Consider the following 25,817-nt stretch of genomic DNA (forward strand, 5'->3'; position numbering starts at 1 on the left):
ACCTCTGAAAGTAGAGTACAATTACTACACTGTATGACAGACATTCAACCATACTATCGATTGCGTTGACCCTCCCCCAGATGAATATATAATGAAAGTTGCACAAGACAAGAAATCACAAACACTGAGACACTTGTAGGAACTCTACGATCATGTTAATCTCATTGCAAACCATTCAAATAAACTATGTATGAAAACGTTCTGTAACTTTGTGATCGGAAATGTTGCTTGGTAAAGGAAATATTGTGCGTGCGTGTGTGTGTGTGCGTGCGTGTGTGTGTGTGCGTGCGTGCGTACGCATGCATGCATGTATGTATGTATGTATGTACATGTATGTATGTATGTATGTATGTATGTATGTATGTATGTATGTATGTACTATGTATGTATTTATTTGTGTTTACTGTTCAAAGATGGAGGCAGGGGAGACCGGCACCAGTCACCGGGGATATGTTATTGTCTCATAGTCTTGAATTTGTTACTCATTTCAAATTTTGTGAAGGAAAATATGACCAACTTTTTTATTTTCCCCTCTTACTAGTAGTCTCTCAGGGCTTAGTGTTCATCCATCTGACCGTTTGCAATCACTCTATTCAGGTTGCTATTTCACAAAAATGAAAACAATTGTGTTTTAAAAAAATCATATCAAGAGTGGAAAAAAACCCATAAACTTCATCGTCGCAAACCACGGCATGTTTTACGGCAACGTTCTTAACGAGCCTCCTAGAAATAATAACTCTGGTTTGCGAGAATGGGAGACTTGAGCAAGTCTAGAGACAGAGTTGAAATTCACCGTGACTAAAGGTATCTCTGTCCGTCCAGAGATAATTGTATTATGTAACTCCCCAGGGAATCTTTAATTACACACTTTGTCTACGCTGAAATGCCCACCTCAATTAATTTTACTAGTAAAAGTGATTGACTTGCCATTCTCTGTGTTCAGAGGCATCACACGATACACGAATGTGATGTAATGGAAAACACAGTTCAATCATTTAGAATACATACCACCTGGATGCCAACGTGGTCTCTAAACCACGTCAGGTCAAAGTCCCTCTGTCAGTACAAAATAGTTGAAACAGTGTATAAGTCAGCTGGTATAAGTAGCATCCTGAGTTGGCAAATATACCATATTTTGGACATTACGTAACTGCCGCAATAAACACTAACTTTTTTTAATGAGGGACTGTGTTATTGGTTAGAATTTTGTGATTAGCAAAGATATGGTGTTTATGACTGTGCTGGTGGATGTGGATGAATTTCAAATTGCATCTAATGCTCTTCAGGACCTCTAGAGTAATGACTTGGACTAAATGTGAGTGGAGGTGTAAATCGTAACAATACCGCATAGGTACTAGACACTATAGTGTACATGTCATGATGTTATTTTTTGTTAGGCGTGTGTCAAACTTGATATGTCTAGTTGATGAGTTATGCAATTGGAAAATTTATTATTTCCCATTGTTTTCCTATCTAGCATTCCTATGCAGAATACGACAGGCTTTTTTCCTTCGGCACCATACATGGATGTGAACCACCCAGGAGCAGACAATAGCCCTCCGTATCCACAACCAGGCGAAGTTCCCCATTCGTATCCACCCGCATTCTGCAGCACAACAACAGCTGGCGCAGAAGAACCCAATTTGCCACCGCCACCATCTTACGATGATGTGATGGCAAGAAGAGAGGAACAAATCATGACACCTTCTCCAAACTCCCAGCAAAATATGTCGCTCTCAGGTTCTTCAGATGACGTATCATCAACATTGTCATCAGGACAGTCCGATGATCATGGCTTTTGATTTCGGAAAATAATTTAGTGGTACATATTTAAGAGCAGAAACAAGTTCTGTGTCATGTCTGAAATCTGTCTTGACTCAGATAAGCTTAATACATAGGGCAGCTACAGGTCTTAAGACTTGATGCTTGTGATATTTTTATGTTGTGTACCAACGTCCATGTTTTCACCGGAAATGAAGCACAGACGGAAGTAAGCAGCGCCACCTTTGTGTGCGTGGTATGGCCATGGAGGGTTATGACAATACCCGGCTCTGTGATATGGTCAATTATGGATATACACAGCATGGAGTTTGTCACGTGTATTTTGGCCAAACGACTCAGCCTTTCTAGAAAGAGTTGTATGACAGAAAAGGATTTACACGTGTTCTTATAGTACAGTAATGTGTATGGTTAGGATTTTTTTGTATGATTATTATATATATATATAGTGTCTGATGATCGCAATATGCGTGAAACTCCGAGTTACACCCAAGAAAGAGTTCCAGTACTACCAAAACTATATATATATATATATATATATATATATATATATATATATATATATATATATATATATATATATATATATATATATAATCAAAATCGTTTAACAACTTCATATACAACTGAACCTTATTTGAGATTTTGACTTTGATTTTCCTCTAATGTTATATGTACTGTTTTATGTTATTTCAGTAAATTTTAAATATGAATTTACATAATTTACTGGTCATCAATAATATTCATTAATTCTTTTCATTTTATTAGACGTCTTGAGAGAGAACGGTGAGAACGGTGCAATATCCGATAGGTTCGCACGGACAATACTTAAAACGTTTTGTATGCTTATATAGAGCGAGCCAATTTTGCCAAGTGATAAATAATCGTTAGATACACACTTAATATAGCTGATGTTATATATTCTGTGTTTTTGCAATTAACATAATTAATACTAGTATTCAGATATAGTTGGCCGAGTTCGTAACTGAGTAATGATTTCACGTGTATTCATCAATCACGTGACTGGGGGCAGTAATGTTTACTATGCCATGTTGACCCACTTCGAGTCTCCATATTACGAAAGGACGCGGAACCAAGTGAAGGTATGTATTTGTCTAATATCTGCCTTTAAAAATACGTATGTTCGCTCACTAAATGATTTTTCTAAATAGTAAATATTATAATTTATAGTGCGGAAATGTCAACGTCCTAGTGAACATAGAAGTGACTACCTCAGTGTTGGTTCACGTGAGAATAAAATGCAAGTACGCCAGATATGTGTTCATATGCATATTGTATTTCATTTGGAGGTCACCCTAATACAATTTCGACACCAGTAGCGTTGTTAGTCATGTTTCAAAACTCGTGTACAGAATACGAGTGTGCTATTATTACCATAGGATTTTAGTGACATTGTGTCCCTTGTGACAGTACTAGATCACTTTGCATTTTCTGAATGTTAGGTTTTGACGACCATATTCACTCAACGTACTAAGAAAAAGTGCTATAAATGAAATGGTGTGTCAAGGCCTTGTGTGGCAGACCATAGACCCCCACTGTCTATGGGCAGACAGTTCATATTGACAGATATAGACACTCGGTAGTCAGAACACGGCTAGTGGTACGAATATATGGCTCCAAATGTCGCCATGGAAACCTGCAGCATTAATCAATGTCGATTTTCCTGAGAACATTTTCAATATCACTGAAAAAAGGAAAACAAATCAGAAAAGGCTTCCATTTTGAAATGCATATTCTTAGCATAGGCCATATACAATTGCCATGCACACCCATGCCCAAGTACATGATAGCGAGACTCAGTATACTAGTTTATCCGATCCATGGAGGCTGAAATCTTTCGACCTCAGTGACAAAAATGTATGTATGTATGTATGTATGTATGTATGTATGTATGTATGTATGTATGTATGTATGTATGTATGTATGTATGTATGTATGTATGTATGTATGCATGCATGCATGCAAGCATATATGCATGCATGTATGTATGTATGTATGTATGTATGTATGTATGTATGTATGTATGTATGTATGTATGTATGTATGTATGTATGCATGCATGCATGCAAGCATATATGCATGCATGTATGTATGTATGTATGTATGTATGTATGTATGTATGTATGTATGTATGTATGTATGTATGTATGTATGTATGTATGTATGTATGCATGCATGCATGCATGCATGCATGCATGCATGTATGTATGTATGTATGTATGTATGTATGTATGTATGTATGTATGTATGTATGTATGTATGTATGTATGTATGTATGTATGTATGTATGCATGCATGCATATAAGCATGTATGTATGTATGTATGCATGCATGCATATAAGCATGTATGTATGTATGTATGTATGTATGTATGTATGTATGTATCTATGTATGTATGTATGTATGTATCTATGTATGTATGTATGTATGTATGTATGTATGTATGTATGTATGTATGTATGTACCGGTATGTATGTATGTATGTATGTATGTATGTATGTATGTATGTATGTATGTATGTATGTATGTATGTATGTATGTATGTATGTATGTATGTATGTATGTATGTATGTATGTATGTATGTATGTATGTATGTATGTATGTATGTATGTATGTATGTATGTATGTATGTATGTATGTATGTATGTATGTATGTATGTATGTATGTATGTATGTATGTATGTATGTATGTATGTATGTATGTATGTATGTATGTATGTATGTGTCAAAATTTTATGCACATTTATTTGGAACTATAACATTATTATGTTGTTGAAGTCGAACTTTGCAATTATTATTACTTTGTACTTGGCGTTATAGCAAAAGTATTCTGAATACGAAGTTCAGGTATTGGTTCTCTTATATTGCAGATTAAAGTTTGTTACGTTACCCATTTACATTGTATTTGGCAAGTATATGAACGTGGTTCTGGGATGTCGGATGCAAATTGGCACACTCGTACATCATAAACGGCACCGGATCATACATGAAACGGTCTAAACTGATGAAACAAGTTTGGCGAGCTACCCCCACAGACCATACTGTACATACGCATTCAGACATTGGTTTTGCAATGAGATGTACGATGTGATAGTGTATTACATGATAGTTTCGTGACGAGTGCGGATAAAAACAGAATACCACCAAAACGGAAACTATGAATTGTGGCGTGAATCGGAAAAGGAGGTGAAATTGCTCGGCATCCATTCAAGTTTGTAAGCTTTCTGTTGACAACTATAATCGGGCACAATGGCAACATCGTGTAGTCAATACTGCACTAGATATCGCATCCACCGTATTGTATTAGGTACAAAATTATATTGGAATAGCATATTCGCAAATACTAGACAGCAACGTCACTCGTCAGGAACAGGTACCGAACAGAACGAAGCCGACAACACAAACGCCGACACCATGGATGATAACACAATGACATTGATCGGTAAAGGCGTTTTCTATACTATAATTGCTGTGGTGTGCTTGATACCAGGACTAATATTGACGTTCTACGGTGAATACGGCGATGCAAACTTAATAATACAGCTTGTAGGTGGTGTACTAGGGGGTATTGGTAGTATATGTCTTGTAATTAGCTGTGTAAAGTGTATGTCCCTCAACAGAGTCATTTCGTCGGAAGAGTATCGAATTCGACAGCAAGCCAACAGACCCCATGAAACTGCGCCCCCAAACAATGAAGAGGAAGAGAATGTACTTCAACAAGAAACTAATATCTTTATTTCTAATGAGTCAAATATTCCCACATCAGGTGTTCCATCCTATCATGACGTGTAAGTAAACATTGTGCGTATAAACTATAATTTAATAGTGGCAGAATTAGTCGTGTACATGGCCCATGCAGTATCCTAAATTTCTTAGTATACAATAGAGATTCAGTAAACACACAGAAACAAATGTACAAAAACACACACGTTCACACATATATGTATTGTGCGATTATATTGATGTATTCATGTATGCATATTCCCAATGTACGTATTGTATGTAGCCACTCTCTCCACCCCTTCCTCTCCCTCTCTACCTCCCTCCCTCCCCCCTCTCTCGTACATGTCTGTGAAATAGCTATAGTAACAGGTACTAACGCTATTATAAGTTCATTGTTAAAACCTACTGTATAATATGTAGTTATTGAACGTTTTGTTAATGCGATTACTGTGAACAACCTTCTTCATTTTCTTCTCTCTATATACAGCGTACGACCTGATGACGTCACTGCAAGTTACGATGTGGAAAGTGATGTCAACCCACCCCCTCCCTCGTACGATGATGTCATATTTACAAGAGCTGGCAATAACAGTACCACTGGGGTTTAGCATTATTATTAAAGCGACGTGTTACTTTTCGATGAATCAAGTAACTAACACGACAATCACAAACTAAAACCATATTGTGACAAGTTGGTATTACAGTAGCCATATGGACGAGAAATTGTTTTGTATGTTGTTGTTGTTGTTGTTGTTGTGTTGTTGTTGTTGTTTTTGTTTTGTTTTTGTTTTTTGGGGGGAGCTGGTTAATATCATTCCTGTTTATCTACCTTAAAACATAATGTGAAATAACATAAACCAAGTCCGTGTGTGCAACTCTGAATAAATTGCAAAAAACACCCAAATAAAAAATGTGTACAACTTTTGTATGTTCAGGGAGTGATTTGTAAAGAAACTGGGTAAACACGAGTATTTCTTTCTTTCTCCTCTGTCTGTCATGTCTATCTGTCTCTTTCTGTCTGTCTGTCTGTCTGTCTGTCTGTCTGTCTGTCTGTCTCTGTCTGGCTGTCTCTGTCTGGCTGTCTCTGTCTGTCTGTCTGTCTGTCTGTCTGTCTGTCTGTCTGTCTTTCTTTCTTTCTTTCTTTCAGATTGCTAGTCTTGTACCACTTTACAAATATAACATGACCACCTTTTCTCATACAGAATTAGGATGTTAAATCATGGTCTAGGATGCTGGGTTTGGCCAACACCTAGCTAGAGGGCGTCCTTTTATATCTTTCAATGATTTATTACTTTTTCGAATTATGTACAAAGATTAAAGCTGTCACCAAGTTTTCAAACACCATTAACGTCCTGTAATCTTGATAAGGTTGAATAAGACAGTGGGTAGTGTCTGATATGACAGATTCAACCAAATTCAACCAATCATTCTTGAATTGTTAAGCCAGGGGAAATTCCAACCAGGTGTGTGATTAATGGAATAATTAAATCAATACCAACCACGGTAGGAATCAAGAGCGATTTCATAGTGTTCAAATGTATATGGAAAAAAAACTAATGAAATTAATAAAAAATGATCATGATCCGTGATGTTATACGAACACATCATTCGGTATTATTAGGCCATTTGTTGATACCATCCTATCACTGAGAGAATGATCTGAATCATGGCGTATAAAAACATAGCCTAATATTTCTAGTCGTGATTGGAGACCATAGTCAACATTCCCACACGACTAGGTGTCAGGCTGCTAAAGCTAGATTTGTAGTTGTTCACGATTTGTTGTTTGCCGCTTTCTATTTCCATAGATAAACAATATAACCACTATCACAGTGACCGATTCACCAATTCAGCATTTTTTGAATTAATACTCAAAATACAGTGAATCGAATTTGCGATTTAAAATCTTGCAATCACTCATTTTCTCACGAGTCAATTTGGAGTATGATGATAAATTATTCACCTAATAATACCCAATCATCGAATAGCACCTATCCCATAATACACAGTACTCGTGACCTAGTGAAATAGATTTTATTCCACTATTAAACATTGAATGTCATTTGCTGGTCTCAGAAGTGCGATGACATGTCTTCCGTCACGACTTGAAAAATTACAGTCACCTGTGACCCCACCTCGTGAGTCAAAATCTTACGACTAGTGACACTGCAATGATTTAGGTGTTCGCGATTATTATAATGACAAAGTGTTGACCTGCGTATCCTCTATACATATGCAAACATTAATGCTGTATCCATGGTGAAAGGAAACACACCGTACGTTGCTTGTCAGCTCGAAGCCTTTCAACTGTGAATGACAAAATTTACATGTTAATAGCGAAGGCATGTTTAATAACATCAAGACAGTACATGGGTTTATTAGAAGGTCCTATACTCGTTCAAACCATTTGACGTGTGTTATGACTTATTGAAGTATGTTGACATAATATATAATATAATAATATTAATAAGAGCGTACGTGGTAGTCGTAGGCCAAAGTGCGGACCGTCGAAGCTGTTAGCGTGTGGTGCGTCTAAACGTCGAAGCAGTAAAATTAGATTTTCTACTTGTCATTGGGTCACCGTGACATACAAAGAGTTTCTCCCGTTGAAGGACACATGAACTCATGAGGTGAGTGTACAACACGGTATTCATGACTAGATTGTTAAGAAGGGTATTATATATTGTAGTGTTGGCCTTCCAGAATGGACAGTATTAAATACATATAAACGTCTGATACAGTTAGTCTAGCTAGTAATTTGAGGCCCAGTCAGCACAGATTCCACAGCAGAAGGGTAGTGTGCACAAAGGCTTAAAATCAAATACTGCAAGTCTCTCTGGACTTGCCTAGTCTACATCTCAGACCACGTTAGAGGTCTGAGTCTACATATGCTCATCCTCCATTGTGACTAGCGACCCAATAGTGACCTCAATATGCATCTTATACAACTATAGTACTAGTAGTCTGAGATGCTTACATCTCGGGAAATAGTAACTGTACTCTCATACCACTATATAGAATCTCTAGTGGTCTATTAAAGCTGTATACCAGCCCCCATAGTATAAAATGTGTAACACTGCCCTCATAGCCAGGCAATAGGTGTATAGTTGTACATGTATAACCCTCACGAAACTGCAAAAAAATACAGAAGTTGAAATGTACAAACTTAAAGTGTGTATGATATTAGGGGCGAGATCAATAGTTCAATGTAGGATAACAACTTAATTATTTTAGTTAAACTTTAGACCCCACCTCACCCCTTTCTAACTAGATTGGCCAACATGAAAATGTTTCAGACAGCTCAAATCAGTCTGTAGTAGAATGTAGGGCTATGAATACAAAGCCTGTGTGAAGTGAGGAAAGACAAAGTTCTTTTGTTGAAACTTTATTTATTTAGTGCCATGCATTTAGCAGATATTTTATTTCTCAAATTGATGCCATTTTTAAAAGAAATATTTGTATTTAGCAGTACAAACAGATTCATTTTAAAAGTAAAATCGTTTTTTTAGGATCAGAAGTAAATTCGCCCACCCCCTAAAAGAATTTAGTTTGTTTTACCCTACATTGAACTATTGATCTCGCCCCTTACTACAATATTGTCTTAACGTACATTGCATGTTTTTTTTTTTACTTTCATTATTTACACACAGGTACACATCCAGATTGCTGCCAATAGATGTGCTTCAAGTGTCAAATTGAACAAAGACAGCTAGCTGTTTCTGATCATTCAATAAAATGTTACAACTGATATTTCATCGTAATGTAATTGGTGACATCAGTGCAGTTGAACACGGTGGACATAAAGTTGATGCAGGTATTGCCCGTGGAGTCCATTATATGATATCATAGAAAGTGTAGAGCTGTGGATCATACACACTTGATGGTGATTCTTGTTTTGTTCTTCCGGGCCGAGACTTCCATTCGGACGAATAACTTGTTAGGTAAATTTTGTTGTCACATGACTCTAGATGCACTGTATGTAGTTACAAAAGACTAAATATATAGGAATTAAAAGACATTAACGAGTAGGTGTTTTAAATCATATGAAAAAAATGGTTATGTTGCGACAATGAATGGCATTATAAGTGAGCTGTGTGGTGCAACACGTACAATTGTTTTGCTAAAACGATTCTGGTAGTTGTTCTTTGACGATAATGGGTAAAGGCGAAGGATGTGGTGGCACTAGGGGGCAACGTTGCAGAGCCCAACGAGTTCCAAGGGCGGGACAAGGCCAAAGACAAAGACAGAACAATGCAGGACGACGGGGAAGAGGGGCTGATGAAGGAGGTGGTACTAGGGCAGGACGAGGTGGAACCCGTCAAAGAGCGAGGGCGACCTCAAGCAATCAACAGCGCAATAGACGCCGGGGAAGAAGGGGCGGTGACGAAAATGATGCTACGGAGCAACGAGGTAGAACCCGTCGAAATGCAAGGGCGACCTCACACAATCAACAGCGCAATAGACGCCGGGGAAGAAGGGGCGATGACGAAAATGATGATACGGAGCAACGAGGTAGAAACCGTCGAAATGCAAGGGCTGGACAGGCCCGACGTCCAAGACCAAGGCCGGTTTTGCGCCGTTACCAACACAATCAGCGCAATGGACGTGCAGGGAGAACACCCGTCGCAACTACATCTGAGTTGTCCCGTCCGAGTACAGGTGTATCGTCGGAAGCAGTAGTGAATACTTCTCAATCAACGTTCTGTACAAAACGTGTTGTAATGAGAGGCCTGCTAGTATCGTCAGTTGTAATGCTAGCAGTTGGAGGCATCTTATTTGGAACTGGCTCATCACCCTATGACGTTGTGCAAGTATCTTTTGGAGGTGTGATATTTGCATTTGGGTGTCTAATTTCACTTGCCTGGTATTGGTCTGGGTTTTGTTTCAGAAAATTTTGCTCACATCGGCGTGGTACCTATGATAATAACGACCCTGAATCGGGTCAAGGTTCAAGCGACCACACAGAAGGTGGAAATGTTAATACCATGAATACCATCAATGTAAACGATAGTGGACCGTCTAGCCAGAGCAACACTGTGCTGCCCCAAAGTGAAGACGATGGTATTACTCTCCAATATATTAATATGTTCAATTTTGATACATCAAATGATCCAGCGAGGGAACCGACATCAGATGTGCCATCCTATAATGACGTGTAAGTAAACAAAGATAGTGAATAATGTGTAATAATCACCAAACACATGTCTATGTATATCAATCACATTTGCTAAAATGCATATGGGGGAAAAGCACAAAACAACAACAGCGATGATAAAATAATGTCAATATTATGCGATTGGCAAAATATTTTAAGTAATGACATACTCGTAACTTTAAAAAAAATGATAACTGCCAATATTAGTTGACAAAATGAATTTTAAAAAGGAAAACCTTGTTAGTAAAACAATTATGTAATCAAATCACAAATCACACAAAGCCACAGACTAGACACACAGATAAATGTATGTATGTATGTATGTATGTATGTATGTATGTATGTATGTATGTGTGTGTGTGTGTGTGTATGTATGTATGTATGTATGTATGTATGTATGTATGTATGTATGTATGTATGTATTTATGTGTATAATTTTCTTTATTATTCTCTCTCTGCAGCGTACTGTTGCGACCTCCAAGTTACGATACGGCAAATGATATCAACCCACCTCCCTCGTACAATGACGTCATGTCTGAGCGAGAGGTATATGTATGAAGAAATACTTTATAGGTCTAAAAACTAACATATATATAAATGTACTCCGTCTCCCCCAGCTTACACAGACGACAAAGAGAGGAAATAAGTTAATACACTAGGGGGCACTTGGTATACCATATTACCTCTGCAGACACGTAGCTATGTCAGGATTAAAACAGCACTGTCAATAGGGCTAATATTTTGGTGATCCTGATAACCATTCAAGAAATTCAACAACAACAACAACAACAACAACAACAACAAACAAACAACAACAACAACAACAACAACAACAACAACAACAGGAGCAGCAGCAGCACAACCCATGGATGCATGTCATTTATAAGCCATTTTTGGAAGAACGGTTAATAATCATTATTCAATTTATACTTTAAATATTTTGGTCACCATTCTAACACTAGCTCCGACACCTTCGGAACACTTTGGCTACATGGAATTCTTATGTGACTGTGACACAGTTAGGCAAAGTGGTCGAATTTTATATTTGTCACATTTTTTAGTCCGTTTCTATCAGACGTATTTTGACCTGCTTCTTTGAGTACCATTATCAATGGACGCTCGTTATTTAGATGTTTTCTTTTGGTCATATATTATACTTATCCATGATTATTCAAGTTATATCATGTTTTGTTACATGAGTTGAACTAAAGTATTATACCCTTCTGTAATTGGGTACAAAGTAGATGCTTGCTTCAAACTAATTTAGTATTGGGTTACTGAAGATACAGCATTAAAATATATCTTATGGCACAAGCACTGTTTCCAAGGGTAATGTTGACGTACCCCAGGGACTGAACGAATATGGAATAACCAGCCAGGCTGCTAAACTAGTACTACTGTGTTCAGCAGTGAACTGCATTTCAAAATCTAATTTTTCAGTTTCTTTTAGAACAAAAGGTGTTGTGTAAAAATGAACACTTGGAAGTTTTATGTTAACGCAGTTCGTTGTGTACTACTTGAAAAGCAGCATATATAGGTGTATTAGAAAATATGTGGGAGATAGACTGCTTACGAGTCTAATATACGTGTACTCGAACTTGAACGTAAAACATACAATTCTATTGGAATATGATGACATCATTTATTTACTTCCCTTAAGAGTCTTATTTTTGAATCCGATATGTAAGGGTCGAAATTGTGAATAAAAGAGACACGGTGTCAACCAGGTGAATCAAAATAGAGAAAGGAGGAGGCAAGCGGTGTTGCAGACCTGTCTCTCAGAGTTCAACCTTGCACTGTCTGTGGCACAGACTGTGGTCGATCAATTGGAACAGGGTTTTGGGGATATATGATTCTGATAAGCTGAAACATCAATTTCAGACATCTGAGTTATAATACCTGACTGCAGACCAAGAACGATCCAGGTGTGAAAGAGTGTGCCTGGTGTACGAGTTTACATGGTGTGGAACGACTTTAGTGGATATCTTAGCAAGGTGTCCACAGTCGTATCCACCGAACACAACAGTATTAATGTAAGTGGAGAAACCTGACACACAGCACTACTTTGCATGTTTCAGTGAGGAATAAAGCACACTATACATGAATTTTATTAAGAGTCTAATGTTAAAAACGATAAATAAAACCTGAGCATACAGTAAAATCTGTCTTTTTAACTCTATGAATTGAAAAATCCCAAACTTCTGTGAAAGGTTTGTTAATGTACATGAAAATATCAACTAAACGTCATTAAAAGTGACTGGACAGTGGTAGCACACACACAGTAGCCTTCAAGATATGGACTCGGGGACTAATAAACCACTTCGTTTCATACACAGAGCAACTGGCGTAATGGCAAAACTAACCAAACAGCTTTTATTCTTTAATAACACTGTGACAACACAACAATACACCTGTTTTAGTGTGATGTTTACAATTCCTCTGGTGGGGTGAGGGTTAGGTAAAGATAATTTTTCAATAACTTTTGACTATGAAAATGCTTAGTGCAGCTAACATAGTTTTTATTACACATACATACATCTCTAATCAATAGCCTCGCTCTCTCAACAAAGTACAATTGGTGTTTAGTAACATCATTTCAATCAGTTTAATGCGGCACAAGCGAGACAGCACTTTCTCGCTAAGATCTACGGAAGCATTCTCCATGATCATTGCACGTCACTTTGTTATTACGTGACCGTAAAATAGCGCCATATATCATGAGTGAATAAGACTGACTGTTTGCAGTCGAAAGCTATCAGTTTATCAAAAGTATGTTCTATATATTGGTTAAAATTTTAGTACTCACAGGCACAAGCTGAGTATATAAGCTTTTTACTCAAGTGAAAATATTTGAATATAAAACTATATTCTAGTATAATTAGAATATCGATGCATGCCTGCTATATGATTTTGTAATTGTCTTCTGGCATTTCAATTGTAGGAATTTCCATTACATGTTTGTACGTTTTAATGAATTTCGCCATCGGATCGTTTACAACTTATGTCGTAATACCAGGTTTAAGTTCAATCAATTGCAAATGATGGCTAGTGTGCTTCAAGTAAGTAGAATACTATGATTACCTTTCAAATACACAGCAAAAATACACCAAATACTTATAAGCACTGCATGGATTGGGGCGTAACATGGTCGACAGTGAAATTAGCTAGTATGATGGTATATTCCAAATTAATGTTAGACATATAAGCTTTGTGTGCAATGGAAGCTGCTAAATTCAAAAATTATCCATGTGGCACTGCTTGGTAGGGTTGTTTGAATTTTGCGCCCAATGTTTATTGAATCTATCTGGTTGTAATCTGCCTACATACTTACAGTTTTTGTTAATTATACTCATTGATGCGCTTCTTTGCAATCATTACCCACGACACGGACCTATAGTAGCACAACGATCCTTTATACTCCCTCAACTCCCTGGGAAGCATGTAATCCATGATTGCAGCCTCATCAATGAACACATGTTATTAAAACATTACAAATTGCGCCCTCTATCTTATCAGCCTATTATACAGCTGGGTTGACTGTCTGACATACACGAAAAGATGATCTATAAAATATCAATACATAAAAGAATCAATGAAAGTTGGTCATGACCTTGTAAAATAAATCAATTTTCCTTGCTACATTACGTTTTTTTTTGTCTCAGAAGTGCGATGGCCGTATTTGTCTTCTGCCATGATTTGGGGGAATTGAGGTCACGGTGAGTCAGAATCTTAAGACAATAATGACTATGGTGTTTGATATAAAGTATACCGTGAATTGAATGTAAAGAAAAGATCTGTCTACGTCTCTAAGTGGTGACCCGAATATCGAATATCCTCTATTCATATGTAAATATTTTGAATGTCGTATCCATGGTTAATGGAAACACACCGTTCCTTGTCAGCTCGAAGCCTTTCAATGAAACAATGCAATGTGCGTGTCAATAGCGAATGCGTGTTTTAGACATACGTCGCCATCACAGCGAATGTGCTCGCCATTTGTTAGTATACATGTAGCTTCAAATTAGGCGTTTAGCGTTTTTTTCAACGGCTTTATACGCAATTTTCTAGCATATCCTCGTCGTAGTTGTAGGCCAAAGGGAACATCGTCAAAGCTATCGTTGTTAGTGTTCAAGTCAAAGACTGAAACGGTATTTCTACTATGTCCCCGTCGGGTCACCTGTTGCAGTATACGTGATGGGTTGCTACGGTTGAAGGGCACATGAACTCATAAGGTGAGTGAACAACATGTAGTTTCACGACTCAATTATGGTTGAGATGGTCAGTATTTCTCGCTGCTCGAACTGAGGAATAGACAGTGAACACACGTCGTATCGTAAAAACGTCTGATCAACTACTAGGATAGTCTTAGTTGTAGTATGGGTAAATTTTGACCGGGGATTTTGACCTCATTACAGATGAGTATATAATTTACGATATACTGGCGAAATGTTTTGAACTGGATTTTCTCTATTTTCACTGGATTTACTATTTTCAAATAAATGAGTGCAAATGAAGACGTTTAAGACTGACAACCGTACATCACAAAATGTATAGATGTGCGTAATTGTACTTTAGCTAGTTAATCAGAATCTCTAATGATATCAGTATAATTAACAATAGTCACATTTGGTTTCTTGGACTTGCGCAATCGGTAGTTTGAGGTATTTGACCTCATTAATTCTTCACTCGCTAAGTTTTCATTTTCATTAATTTTTTACGCACTTTAATGTTCAAATCTCTTAGAAAGATGCGAAATCCGGGTGAAAATGTACTGAGAAACTAGAAATGGTTGTATCTATGGTATCAAACTTGCACTAGTTGCAACTGCATGGAACATTGTAAACAACCAAAAATATAGTCACAAAATCAGTCAATTACTTCAAAAAAGACACTGTATATGTTACATGTAATTAGTGGCCGTTATGTGCACGTAGTGTAGTGGCAAGTTTAAATCTTGAACGAAAGCGCGGTTTTGAATCTGTCTCTCTGCTGTAATGTATTTGTAGTAGTTGTAACTGGAGTATCATTTTTCGATCAGATAACCACAATATATTCATCGATAATTGTTATAATTAGACATGGTACATGTTAATCACTGGTGGATTTCAGCCATCAGTAGTACAAAAATAGGTTGCATTGTCGCCGTTGAGGGCGCCGAGTTTTGGGTGCGGACACAAACATGATCATGATGCACGGTATTACGAGTTATTGTACCTGACTGAATATTCCAAAAGAACCCATTCCCCAGTTGCAGCTTTAAATACAACTGCACGGCTCACTTGGCTTTCATATATTCTCTTTTTCCTTTTCCAGACAGATAGACATCCAGGTTGATTGCAACATTACGTTTGTATTTGCAATTATTATAAAGAAGGTGTAGCTGAACGTTGAAATATTTCCACAGTGAAATTGTGTTGTTATCGACATGGGTGCAGGTGAACGTGGACGACGTGGAGGTCGCAGGCGTGCCGGTGGTAGACGGCGAATTGGTGGAGGCCTCAGGCGTAATCGGATAGGAGGAGGTTTCCGAAATCGAGGTACTCGCTTTCGGGGAGGGCGATCGAGGGGTGGCGGCGCCATACGACTAAAAGGTGGTTCGGCCCCAGCCGTGCTTTGTATCTTGTCCATAACATTCGGTATATTTTTGTTAATTCCTGGCTTAGTGCTACTTGGTACAGGTCTAAGTTCTACATGGGCATTTGGTGGAACACTGCTTCCAGGAATAGTTATTGTTTCTATAGCAGGTTTCTTGCTTCTCGTGGGTATCATTTTATGCATTGTTCTAGCTAATAAAGACAGCTGTGCTTGCGGAGGTAGTGACGAGGTGGTAACAACAATATCTACAGCGGATATTCCGTCAGCTTCAGAGCGCACAGCGCCAGCAGCCACAACGGAAGGCACTGACCAACCAAGCAACGAACCACCAAAACACGTAATTGTAAATATTGAATACGTGCAGCCTATGCCAGGACAACCTATACCGACATCCGGGGACTTATACCCAATGCCACCACCAGAATTAATGAATCCAGCCAACTTTTCAAATCCACATCCACCAGCTGCAGATATGACATATCCACCACCAATGACAGGGCATTATGGGTAAGGAATCAGCTATAGTCTTGTAGAGAAGTCTTCTCATCTAGTATTCCTAACTGAGGGATTGACTGACGGGCTGACTGTGCGACTGACTGACTGGACTGACTGACTGACTGACTGACTGACTGACTGACTGACTGACTGACTGACTGACTGACTGACTGACTGACTGACTGACTGACTGACCGACCGACCGACCGACCGACCGACCGACCGACCGACCGACCGACCGACCGACCGACCGACCGACTGACTGACTGACTGGCAGACAGACAGATAGACACAGACAGACAGACAGACAGACAGACAGACAGACAGACAAACAAACAGACAGACAGACAGACAGACAGATAGATAGATAGACAGACAGACTTACTGACTAACTGAAAGTGTTGTACTGATTCCAGTTGTAACATTCTGATTTGCTTACAATATATTATGACATTATGTAACATTTATCAATTAAACACTGGGTCGGGGGCTCTTCTTATTAAACATTCATTTAAAAAAAAGAAAGACACGGTAACCTTCTCCCTACAACAAAACAACTATATGCTTGCTCTAAAGGGAGCGCTAGCGTTCTTTGCCAGTGAGTGACGTGGTTCCGCACACCGCATCGAAAGTGCATACTATAAAATACTTTGGAATCGCTTGATAAAGTGAATTGTGATTCGATTTACCTTTTTTCTCCGATTTACTTCTCTACATGTCAGATATCCTTAAAATTGATATATATTACCACACTGCCTTTTTCATCACAACACGAAAGTTCACTGTGATAGTAACCATGAAGGCCTACTGCACTGCACAAAGTCGACCAGAATGAAATCTTAAATTCCCCAATAGTGGTTTGATTTATTTGTAAGTGTTGCATGTTGTTTCATATCCGAATTATCTTTCTTATTCTCGATTATTTTTATCGTTGCAGGTCACCTATGCCTACGGGTCCTGATGCGGGTTTTAGTGCGCCACCACCGTCCTATGACAGTGTAACATAGTAGCCGCTGTGTGGCGCAACAGTAGATTTAAGCGTAAAGACGCCCAAATGATGGACTCATACCCAAACTTACCCAGGGACAGACAATTTGCGAAATTGTTAGAATCAAAGTCTATTTCTCAACTTTAAAACATTCTTTTTGGAAGGACTTGGACATTTTACATAAACGATTTTTAAATAATTATTTTGATTAAAGACTGATTTCAATACCGTCACGTCGTTTACAGTTCTGCATATTCAAAATTGTATACGATTAAGCTAAAACCCGAAAGTATGGATTACATGTGGCATGGTGTCGTACTTTCGCTAAAAAGATCAAACTGAATGGCCTGACACTTTTCTTTCTAGACAGGGCATTGGGGGGGGGGGGGGGGTAATAAGATAAATTTTAGACTGGCGTGTACCGGCCAGATTCTGAACATATACCTGTTTTCCTGTAATGTTTTGTGACAAAAAAGATCAAATAACTATTGTACATGTATATCTAGTAAACAGTACATAACCGTGGAAAAGGACTTTTCGTCCTTTCGTCCGTTGGAGGCGCTATACAAGTTATTTACCACTGACTCGACCGGCTAGTTATGGCTGACAAATGCCATACTAGACCATAGACCTTCCACCCGGGTCTATGACTAGACCCTTGTCGACCGCGATTTTTATGGGTTTTTTCTTCAGATAATTACGTTACATTTTAGTCGAGGTTAGCAACACTACTTATACACGAATGGGTACAGGACTTTATCAACCAGAGAGTTTTCGAGAGTAAAGTAACCTATTGGGCTGACTTCCCGTCCCGTTCACCCCTCGGGTCCGGGTACCATCCAACGGGAGTTGGATGGTGGATTGGGGCTTTCTAACATTACTATTTGTGTGATGGATTGGTAGTACACATATAAAACATTTTTTAATAAGCGAACAACTCCCCCCCCCTCCTAAGTCGATATGTACACACGGGGTTGTTGGACCAATGAAAAGGCTGGTAAAGCTAATGTTAACATTTACATATGTACATATACTTCTTAGAAGATTTACTTTCCACTGGTTTGAAATTCATCGGTTAAAGATTTGTAGACTGACATTTTTTTATGACAATTAAAGTTTGAAGTAATCAATTAAATTTTGAAGTAATCAATTAAAGTTTCAAGAAATTAATTAAAGATTGAAGTAAAATGTAGCAATTATGTATAGTCTGTCTAGCCTCATCATGTACTAGTCAATCACTATAATAAAACCTTGGACAACTACATGTACTTACGTCCGAGATACAATGTAATACCCAATCGATAAATGGCATCGATTCCATATTACGTAACACTCGTGAGCTAGTAAAACAGATTTTTTCCATTCCCAACTTCGTGATTTGGTTGCCTCGGAAATCACGATGCGATGACCCGTCTACCTTAACGCTCTGGAAAAGTCATGCTTAGTCTGCAACTTATGAGGAATGTAACGATTGAGATGTTTACTGGATAATAATCACAGACAACGAAAATACTCTCTACCATGCACAAGTTACGTTTATTCTCTTTTCCAATTATGTAAATATTTGCCAATGTCGTATCTATCGTTAGGGGATACATACTGACGCTTGTTACGCCGTGGCCTTTCATTGAAACAATGGCGGAGCCGTGTTGTGATCGCAGTGAATGTGCCTAGGTTTTAAATTTCAAATCGTGTGTTTTTCAATTACTACCTGGTAACGTGTATCAAGTTGCTGATATATATTACTGTGTAGACGTAGATCTAGGCCTGAAAGCGAAGGCTGCGAAGCTGTCAGTGTTTGACACGACAAACATTGTACATGTTTCTGTACTAGAAATAAGATGTTCTACTTGTAAATAACGGACAACCAACATATTCTCACTGGTCACCTGTTACATACTTCGAGGGTTACTGTGGTCGCAGGGCTCAGGCGCGGCACATGAACGCATAAGGTGAGTATACAGTAAGTTTTTTTTTCACCACTACGTTGTTGAGGAGAATAGGATTTGTCGTAGTCTCTAGGATCGCGAAAGGGATCGGCAGTAAACAAACGTGGAAATGCCTGTTAAAGGTACATGTACTTCCATTTATAAGCCTTAATGTCTATATTGCGATTATGTAACACCCACAGAGAACTCTGCACTGTAAATGCTGATGAAGATGTTTCAAAATTAAATTTCTCCCTTTTCATAATCGATTGGGAAATGAAGCCATCCTAGTATTATTGGCAAACTGCAATACTGTCTTTGGATAAACTGAGATAAAACAGACCAGGTGTGAAAAGTACTGATTTGTTGGTGACTATAAAATCTAACAATAGCAGAGATCACTGAGTAGCGTTTGTTATGTGCAAGTACTTTGAGATCACCAGCCTGAGCGTCCCCCTTTGGATTTTCATGATTTTACCCCGTCCCAATGGAATCTCCCATCAGTTGTAAATTCAGCATGGAATATCGTAACAAGTGCCGAATACCACCTGCAACTGGGACATTTTGTTTGCTTCAAATAACCGAAGACACATTCACTGAAAATTGGTCAGTTACTTGCAAGAAGAAATTGTATCTCTTAATTAGTGGTCAATAATATTATCTGTAGGCAGCGTAATGACAAGTTTAAATCTTGAGCGAAAGCTCGGTTTTGAATCTGTCACCATGTTAAAACTGAAGTAGTTGTACAGGTATGTGGCGTATCATTTTTCGATCGGACAACCGCAATATTTTCACTTAAAATGGTTAAAATGCCAATAATTAGACATTGTACGTGGTGACCAGCGCAATTGTCGATGTTATCCACAAGCAATACAGAACATGTTGAAATGGTGATCGCTCATGAACGTGCTGAGTTTTGGATCAATTTATCGTGCACTTTATCTGTAAGTTACACCTTGACGGGGCGCCCTCACTCATCGGCCAACCCCTCACACTATGCAAATAATACGTTTACCCACAGGTGATGCAATACAAAGAAGGCGTTCTAATTGCAAGTAGTGTAGCTTTAACATTGGTGCATGTCCTACCGTGACTATGTCTTTCCTGTTATTTTCACACAGATACACACTCAGGTGACTCAGGACGTTTTTAGTGACGTATTACACATAAAGTTGTTCCTAAATATTACAATATCTCCACTGATATTTTATCTGGTGGCATCATGGGTGCAGGTGAACGTGGTCGACGTGGAGGCCGTCGTCGCATGGGCAGACGTAACCGAAATCGCAGGATTGGACATCACAGAAGATTTCGGGGGTTCGGAGGACGATCGCGGGGTAACCCTGTCGTAATGAGTGTGTTTTTCATCATTTTTGGCACGTTTTTCTTAGTTCCTGGCTCAGTGCTTCTTGGCATGGGGATAATAATTCCGGGAATAGCTATCGCCTCTACATCAGTAATGCTGGTTATAGCAGGTGTCATTGTATGTGTCATTTACGCCAAAAAGGGTCAAACACCCGTCAACTCGGACGGGAACGATCACACTACGTCAACAGCGACATCTACAGCGAATTTGACTATCCCAGCAGCCACAGCGAACACATCGCCGGCCGCGATAACGGAAGGCACTGGCCAACCAAATAATGAACAACCAAAAGACGTAACTTTAAACATGCAATATGTACCTATGCCAGGACAACCTGTACCGACATCCGGGGACGTATATCCAATGCCACCACCAGAGTTAATGAATCCGGCTAACTTTTCACATCAACAACCACCAGCTACAGAATCAGGGTATATGACTTATCCACCACCGATGGCAGGGCATTATGGGTAAGGAATCAGCTCCTCTTAAACCACTGACTACTGACTGACAGACTACGGTAATTGTCGACTGACGGTCTGTCTGTCTGTCTGTCTGTCTGCATGCCTGCATGTCTGTTTATTTGCCGGGCCTTCTTCCTCACTAGCTAGCGCCTGCACGGTCAACCTCGCGGATCTGTGATTCAACCTCACTATTAAAGCAGAATAACGGATCAGTGGCATAGACATAGTAGACAGGATACTTCCTCAATTGGTCGTTGTCTCATATATATCTGAATAATCATTCTTTTACTCTTCATTTTATCGTTGCAGGTCACAAACTGGTCCACATGATCCAATGATGGCACCCATGGCTCCAGGTCTAGATGCGCATTATAGTGCGCCCCCACCACCGTCCTATGAAAGTGCAACACAGTATGCACAGCAGTAACGCAACATACTAGTATCCAAATACGGACACTTTCAGCATTACTATACGGAGTTTGATTTTGAAGATATTGAATGAAAGGACTACTCAATAATTTAAATTTTCCTTTTTTTTGAAAAGGGACATTTCGTTTCCAGAGATCACATAGATTTTTTCTTGAACTCATGAACTCAGAATAATATGGATATCATAAAATGAGTCTTTTACGTCTGATACTGATAGTACATACATACGTGATGACATGCATCGTTACGATGATGCTGAGTCGTACCTCGTTATATCTGGTTCAGCCCGGGGTTTTGATGTTTATTTCAGGTTAAAATGCAGGTCTGTTCAAGGTACAGGAGAATCGGCTGTGTCACAGTACAGGAATGACAAGCTTGAACATTTTACAGCATAATTTGAAGATGTAGGACATGAAGTTATTGGTTACGGCAAAACAACAGAACTTGTATATTAACTGTACATGTTTGCGTTCGGTACTGTCAGTCTACCATGGCCTCTAGTGTTGCACTCAGGGTATTTCGATAATTCAAAGTAAGCAATTCATACGCAGTTTACATATTGTATTATGTATGAATCTGTTACATTTTATGATTTTTTTGTTGATTTTGCGCTTTCTGTGAATATGATTATTATGCTAATATGGTCCCAGTGACGGCGAGACAGTCAATCGTCGATGTTTTTCAAAAAACTGAAGTATAACCTCGAACATGAGAGAGAAGAGTTAGAGAGACGGAGACACAGAGAGATAGCGAGAGAGAGAGAGAGAGAGAGAGAGAGAGAGAGAGACACACACACACACACACAGACATAGAGATAGAGAGATCTGCTTGTCCATCAACTTATATTTTCGAGCCATGACTCAGAAATATGCATGCATATTTATTTCCGCGTTTTCCATGACACAATAATACATGTTTCCACGCTATGATCACTTTAAAACAATTCACATATTCAAACCGGACAACCGTAAACATTCAAGCACGTCAAACGATGAGTAATACCTTCATAACCCAGATTTTAAACATTTGGTAATGGCTAGCCAGTATAGATATAAACACCCAAGATGTATCTACCTTATCGAATCATTTATCTGGTTTAACTAAGTGCTATGCTACAGATAACATTGATACTGATCACTAAACGTGTATTTTAGTTAGTACTTTACAACAATAAAAAAAGTTCAGATCTAGCAAAGCCCTTTAATAACATCGTCGTATTAAAAGTCAACAGGCCCTTTTACCGTAAAGGTGGTATATCGAAACATCAAGTTATTTGGCTCGTCATTTAAGCAAAACATTCTACGGTTCAGAAATACGCCTCCCAAATTTCTACGTTGATGCTCGACTGTATACAAAATGCAGCTAATAATGACGTCATCAATGACTTAAGACAGATACTATATGTAGTAACGCGAAGGTTACTTAAAGGACACACTTGTATGTGGATTAGCTTCCGCACGTCGTCTTTCTTCCTCTTCTCGCAGATGTTGAGCCTCTTCGACCTTCGACGTGATATACTTACAGATATCGTCCAGCATTTCAAGATCCTTTTTAACCAGTCGATCCCATTCAGTGTCGCCATCAGTGTCGCTCGGCACACAGGGCGTCTTCTCTAAATTATCCACGTCATCAGCGACGTCGTCGCCTTTTACAGCCGGCGTTTCTTCCTCTATGGCGGCGTCCCTTAGACCACGACGGACAGCCGACTCCAAGTCTTCATTTGGACGAGCTGCCATTGTGTTGGTAGTTTAGTACAGAACCTATGACGACGTGGCGTATACGTGATTTACGTCGACGAATGAAGTAATTTTTTTACAACCAAGACTGTATTTTCCCCAAATAAGTTTGCAACACCGATGTTTTGCTTGAATCTAAGTTGTATGTAAGCGTTGTGTTTTCGCCACCTATAAATAACACAAGAATTGTATAAATGACTGTGTGTTTGGGGCGCAGTATTCAAAGAGAGTCGTCAACCCTCGTAATCTCGTACCCCCGGCCCCCTAAGTGTACAGAAGTAATATGTAAGCGTTGAAAAGCAATAATTTGGAACCTAATGACATAAAATAAAAAAGAAAACCTGATGTAAATGTTAAAGCAATGCTATCCAGTTTTGTTTATTTTTCATGTAAATTATCAGAAATAGTGTGTACGGCTTTTCCGCTATTAAAATTTAATTTCGTGAATGAAATTGCCAAAAACATTGCGCACGCGCAAACCGTATCTATGTACATGTATATTCAACCATCTCTGAGTATACCGACCCAATAACTAACCATATCGCTCTTGCGGTAGAAAGACCGTAAAACCTTTATGAAAAAATGTGAATAGTCGTGGTATGATATCGCATACACTGTACCCAGTTTCTGTTTGTAAACAGCTTGTTATTATATTATTTTTGATTCAAAAACATCGGCATATGTATGGTATGTCTGTAGGCCAAGGCGTGGCATCCACTTAAAACACTGGTGTGCTTTCAAAACAGTAACTGTAACCAGTCGAGAAACTCGCATGCATGCAACAAAATAAATAACAGACAAATTATATCAGAATTTTTTGATGTTGACTGTTGAAGCGGAACAATAATGCACCAAAAACATACGTCACCGTTTCAAAGAATCTTAATAATATAAATATACTTGTAAGATCGAGTAATGATATACATGATTGTGCGCTAGCTGTAAGCATCCACAACGCTCAGTCTTATTACCGACCTATCAACACCTACGATTTTAGTCACATTTGCTCACCATTTAGGCGTCGTTCAAAAGAAGCTCTTACCGTTCTGATATACATGCCTGAGAGAAGGTTGCAAATTGAAATGAAATAGACTTACCTTGTACACGGAACTCGACGTTGGTGTGACTACGGAACTCAACGTTGGTGTGAATCCGATCTATCGTACTGATTCTTCTGTGAGCACTGCAAAGTGTACGACTGGAGGGAAGTGTTCCAGAAATAGCATCAAAGCTTTTAGTTAGTCGACATCTGGGTGTGGAAAATATTGTAACCGTTGTTTTAATTATCATACATTTCTATCACCCCCCCCCCTCTGAATCCAAACAGATTTGCAGACTTATGAGAATCGACACAAAAGCGGTAGATATTTCCATCATCTAATAAAAGTTGCAAATCGTATATTTACTTTGGGACTTTTGTTACAAAACAATCATCAGGCAAGAAAAGCTAAAAATTAAGTGACATATGGATGACAGATTGATATTTGAATTTGAATTTTTAATGAATGAATGAAACGTTGTTTTTCTGCATAAAAAAAAATAACAAGAAACAGTATAGACCAAGTCAGTAGGTCTGTAACTCAATAAATTGTGAAAGAACGAATAAAGAGTAAACTCTTATATACAGGAAATGGTTTGTAAGTAAACTAGGTAGGCATAAGCAATCGCGACATTACTTCCTACATCTGTTGGTTTTCCAAATAGTGAAACGACGTCATGCATAAATTGTGTGTTCATGCTTACCGGCGTTGAAAGTTACTACCTGTATGTACAGTCACAAATTTTACACACAATCGTTTTGGTTTATTCGCTACTTTTTGCAAGGATGTATCAACACTTTTAAATTTAAGATCAGTCAGTATTGTAGGAAGAGGATAAACCGCATATGATAGGATGTCCTCAAACCTGTGACGCTATGGTCGTTACAATAATGAAACCACAATAAGTCACGCTAATAATATGAGCTTCCAAAGATAACAATGGGCCATGCATAGTTATGAGCGTCATGGAAATGAAACAAAGGACATTAAACTTGAATAACATCTCCAGACATACGATATTATGTGTGCCTATTGTCTTGAAACCCATGTGAGATACTGCGATTAAAGATATTCATTTCTCGAGCTAGGTGTTTGGC

General features: G+C 38.5%; 2 protein-coding genes across 3 annotated transcripts; both read left to right on the forward strand.

Moving 5' to 3' along the window:
- The first annotated feature begins 2,815 nt into the window (after positions 1-2,815).
- On the forward strand, positions 2,816-6,239 carry LOC144435926 (uncharacterized). The gene is made up of 3 exons (XM_078124567.1): positions 2,816-2,882; positions 4,672-5,589; positions 6,012-6,239. The coding sequence occupies exons 2-3, from the start codon at positions 5,051-5,053 to the stop codon at positions 6,130-6,132; spliced, it is 660 nt and encodes a 219-aa protein (XP_077980693.1). The 5' UTR covers positions 2,816-2,882; positions 4,672-5,050; the 3' UTR covers positions 6,133-6,239.
- An 8,420-nt stretch (positions 6,240-14,659) lies between these two features.
- LOC144435629 (uncharacterized) lies at positions 14,660-18,853 on the forward strand. 2 transcript variants are annotated; one of them, XM_078124224.1, is made up of 3 exons: positions 14,660-14,911; positions 15,993-16,781; positions 17,707-18,853. In XM_078124224.1, the coding sequence occupies exons 2-3, from the start codon at positions 16,105-16,107 to the stop codon at positions 17,774-17,776; spliced, it is 747 nt and encodes a 248-aa protein (XP_077980350.1). In that variant the 5' UTR covers positions 14,660-14,911; positions 15,993-16,104; the 3' UTR covers positions 17,777-18,853. The 2 variants fall into 2 exon arrangements, with proteins under 2 accessions (XP_077980350.1, XP_077980351.1); XM_078124225.1 differs by having other exon boundaries at positions 15,997-16,781.
- Positions 18,854-25,817: the final 6,964 nt, after the last annotated feature.

The sequence above is a fragment of the Glandiceps talaboti genome, chromosome 5 (assembly GCF_964340395.1).
Source record: "Glandiceps talaboti chromosome 5, keGlaTala1.1, whole genome shotgun sequence".
Taxonomy (NCBI): Eukaryota; Metazoa; Hemichordata; class Enteropneusta; family Spengelidae; genus Glandiceps; species Glandiceps talaboti.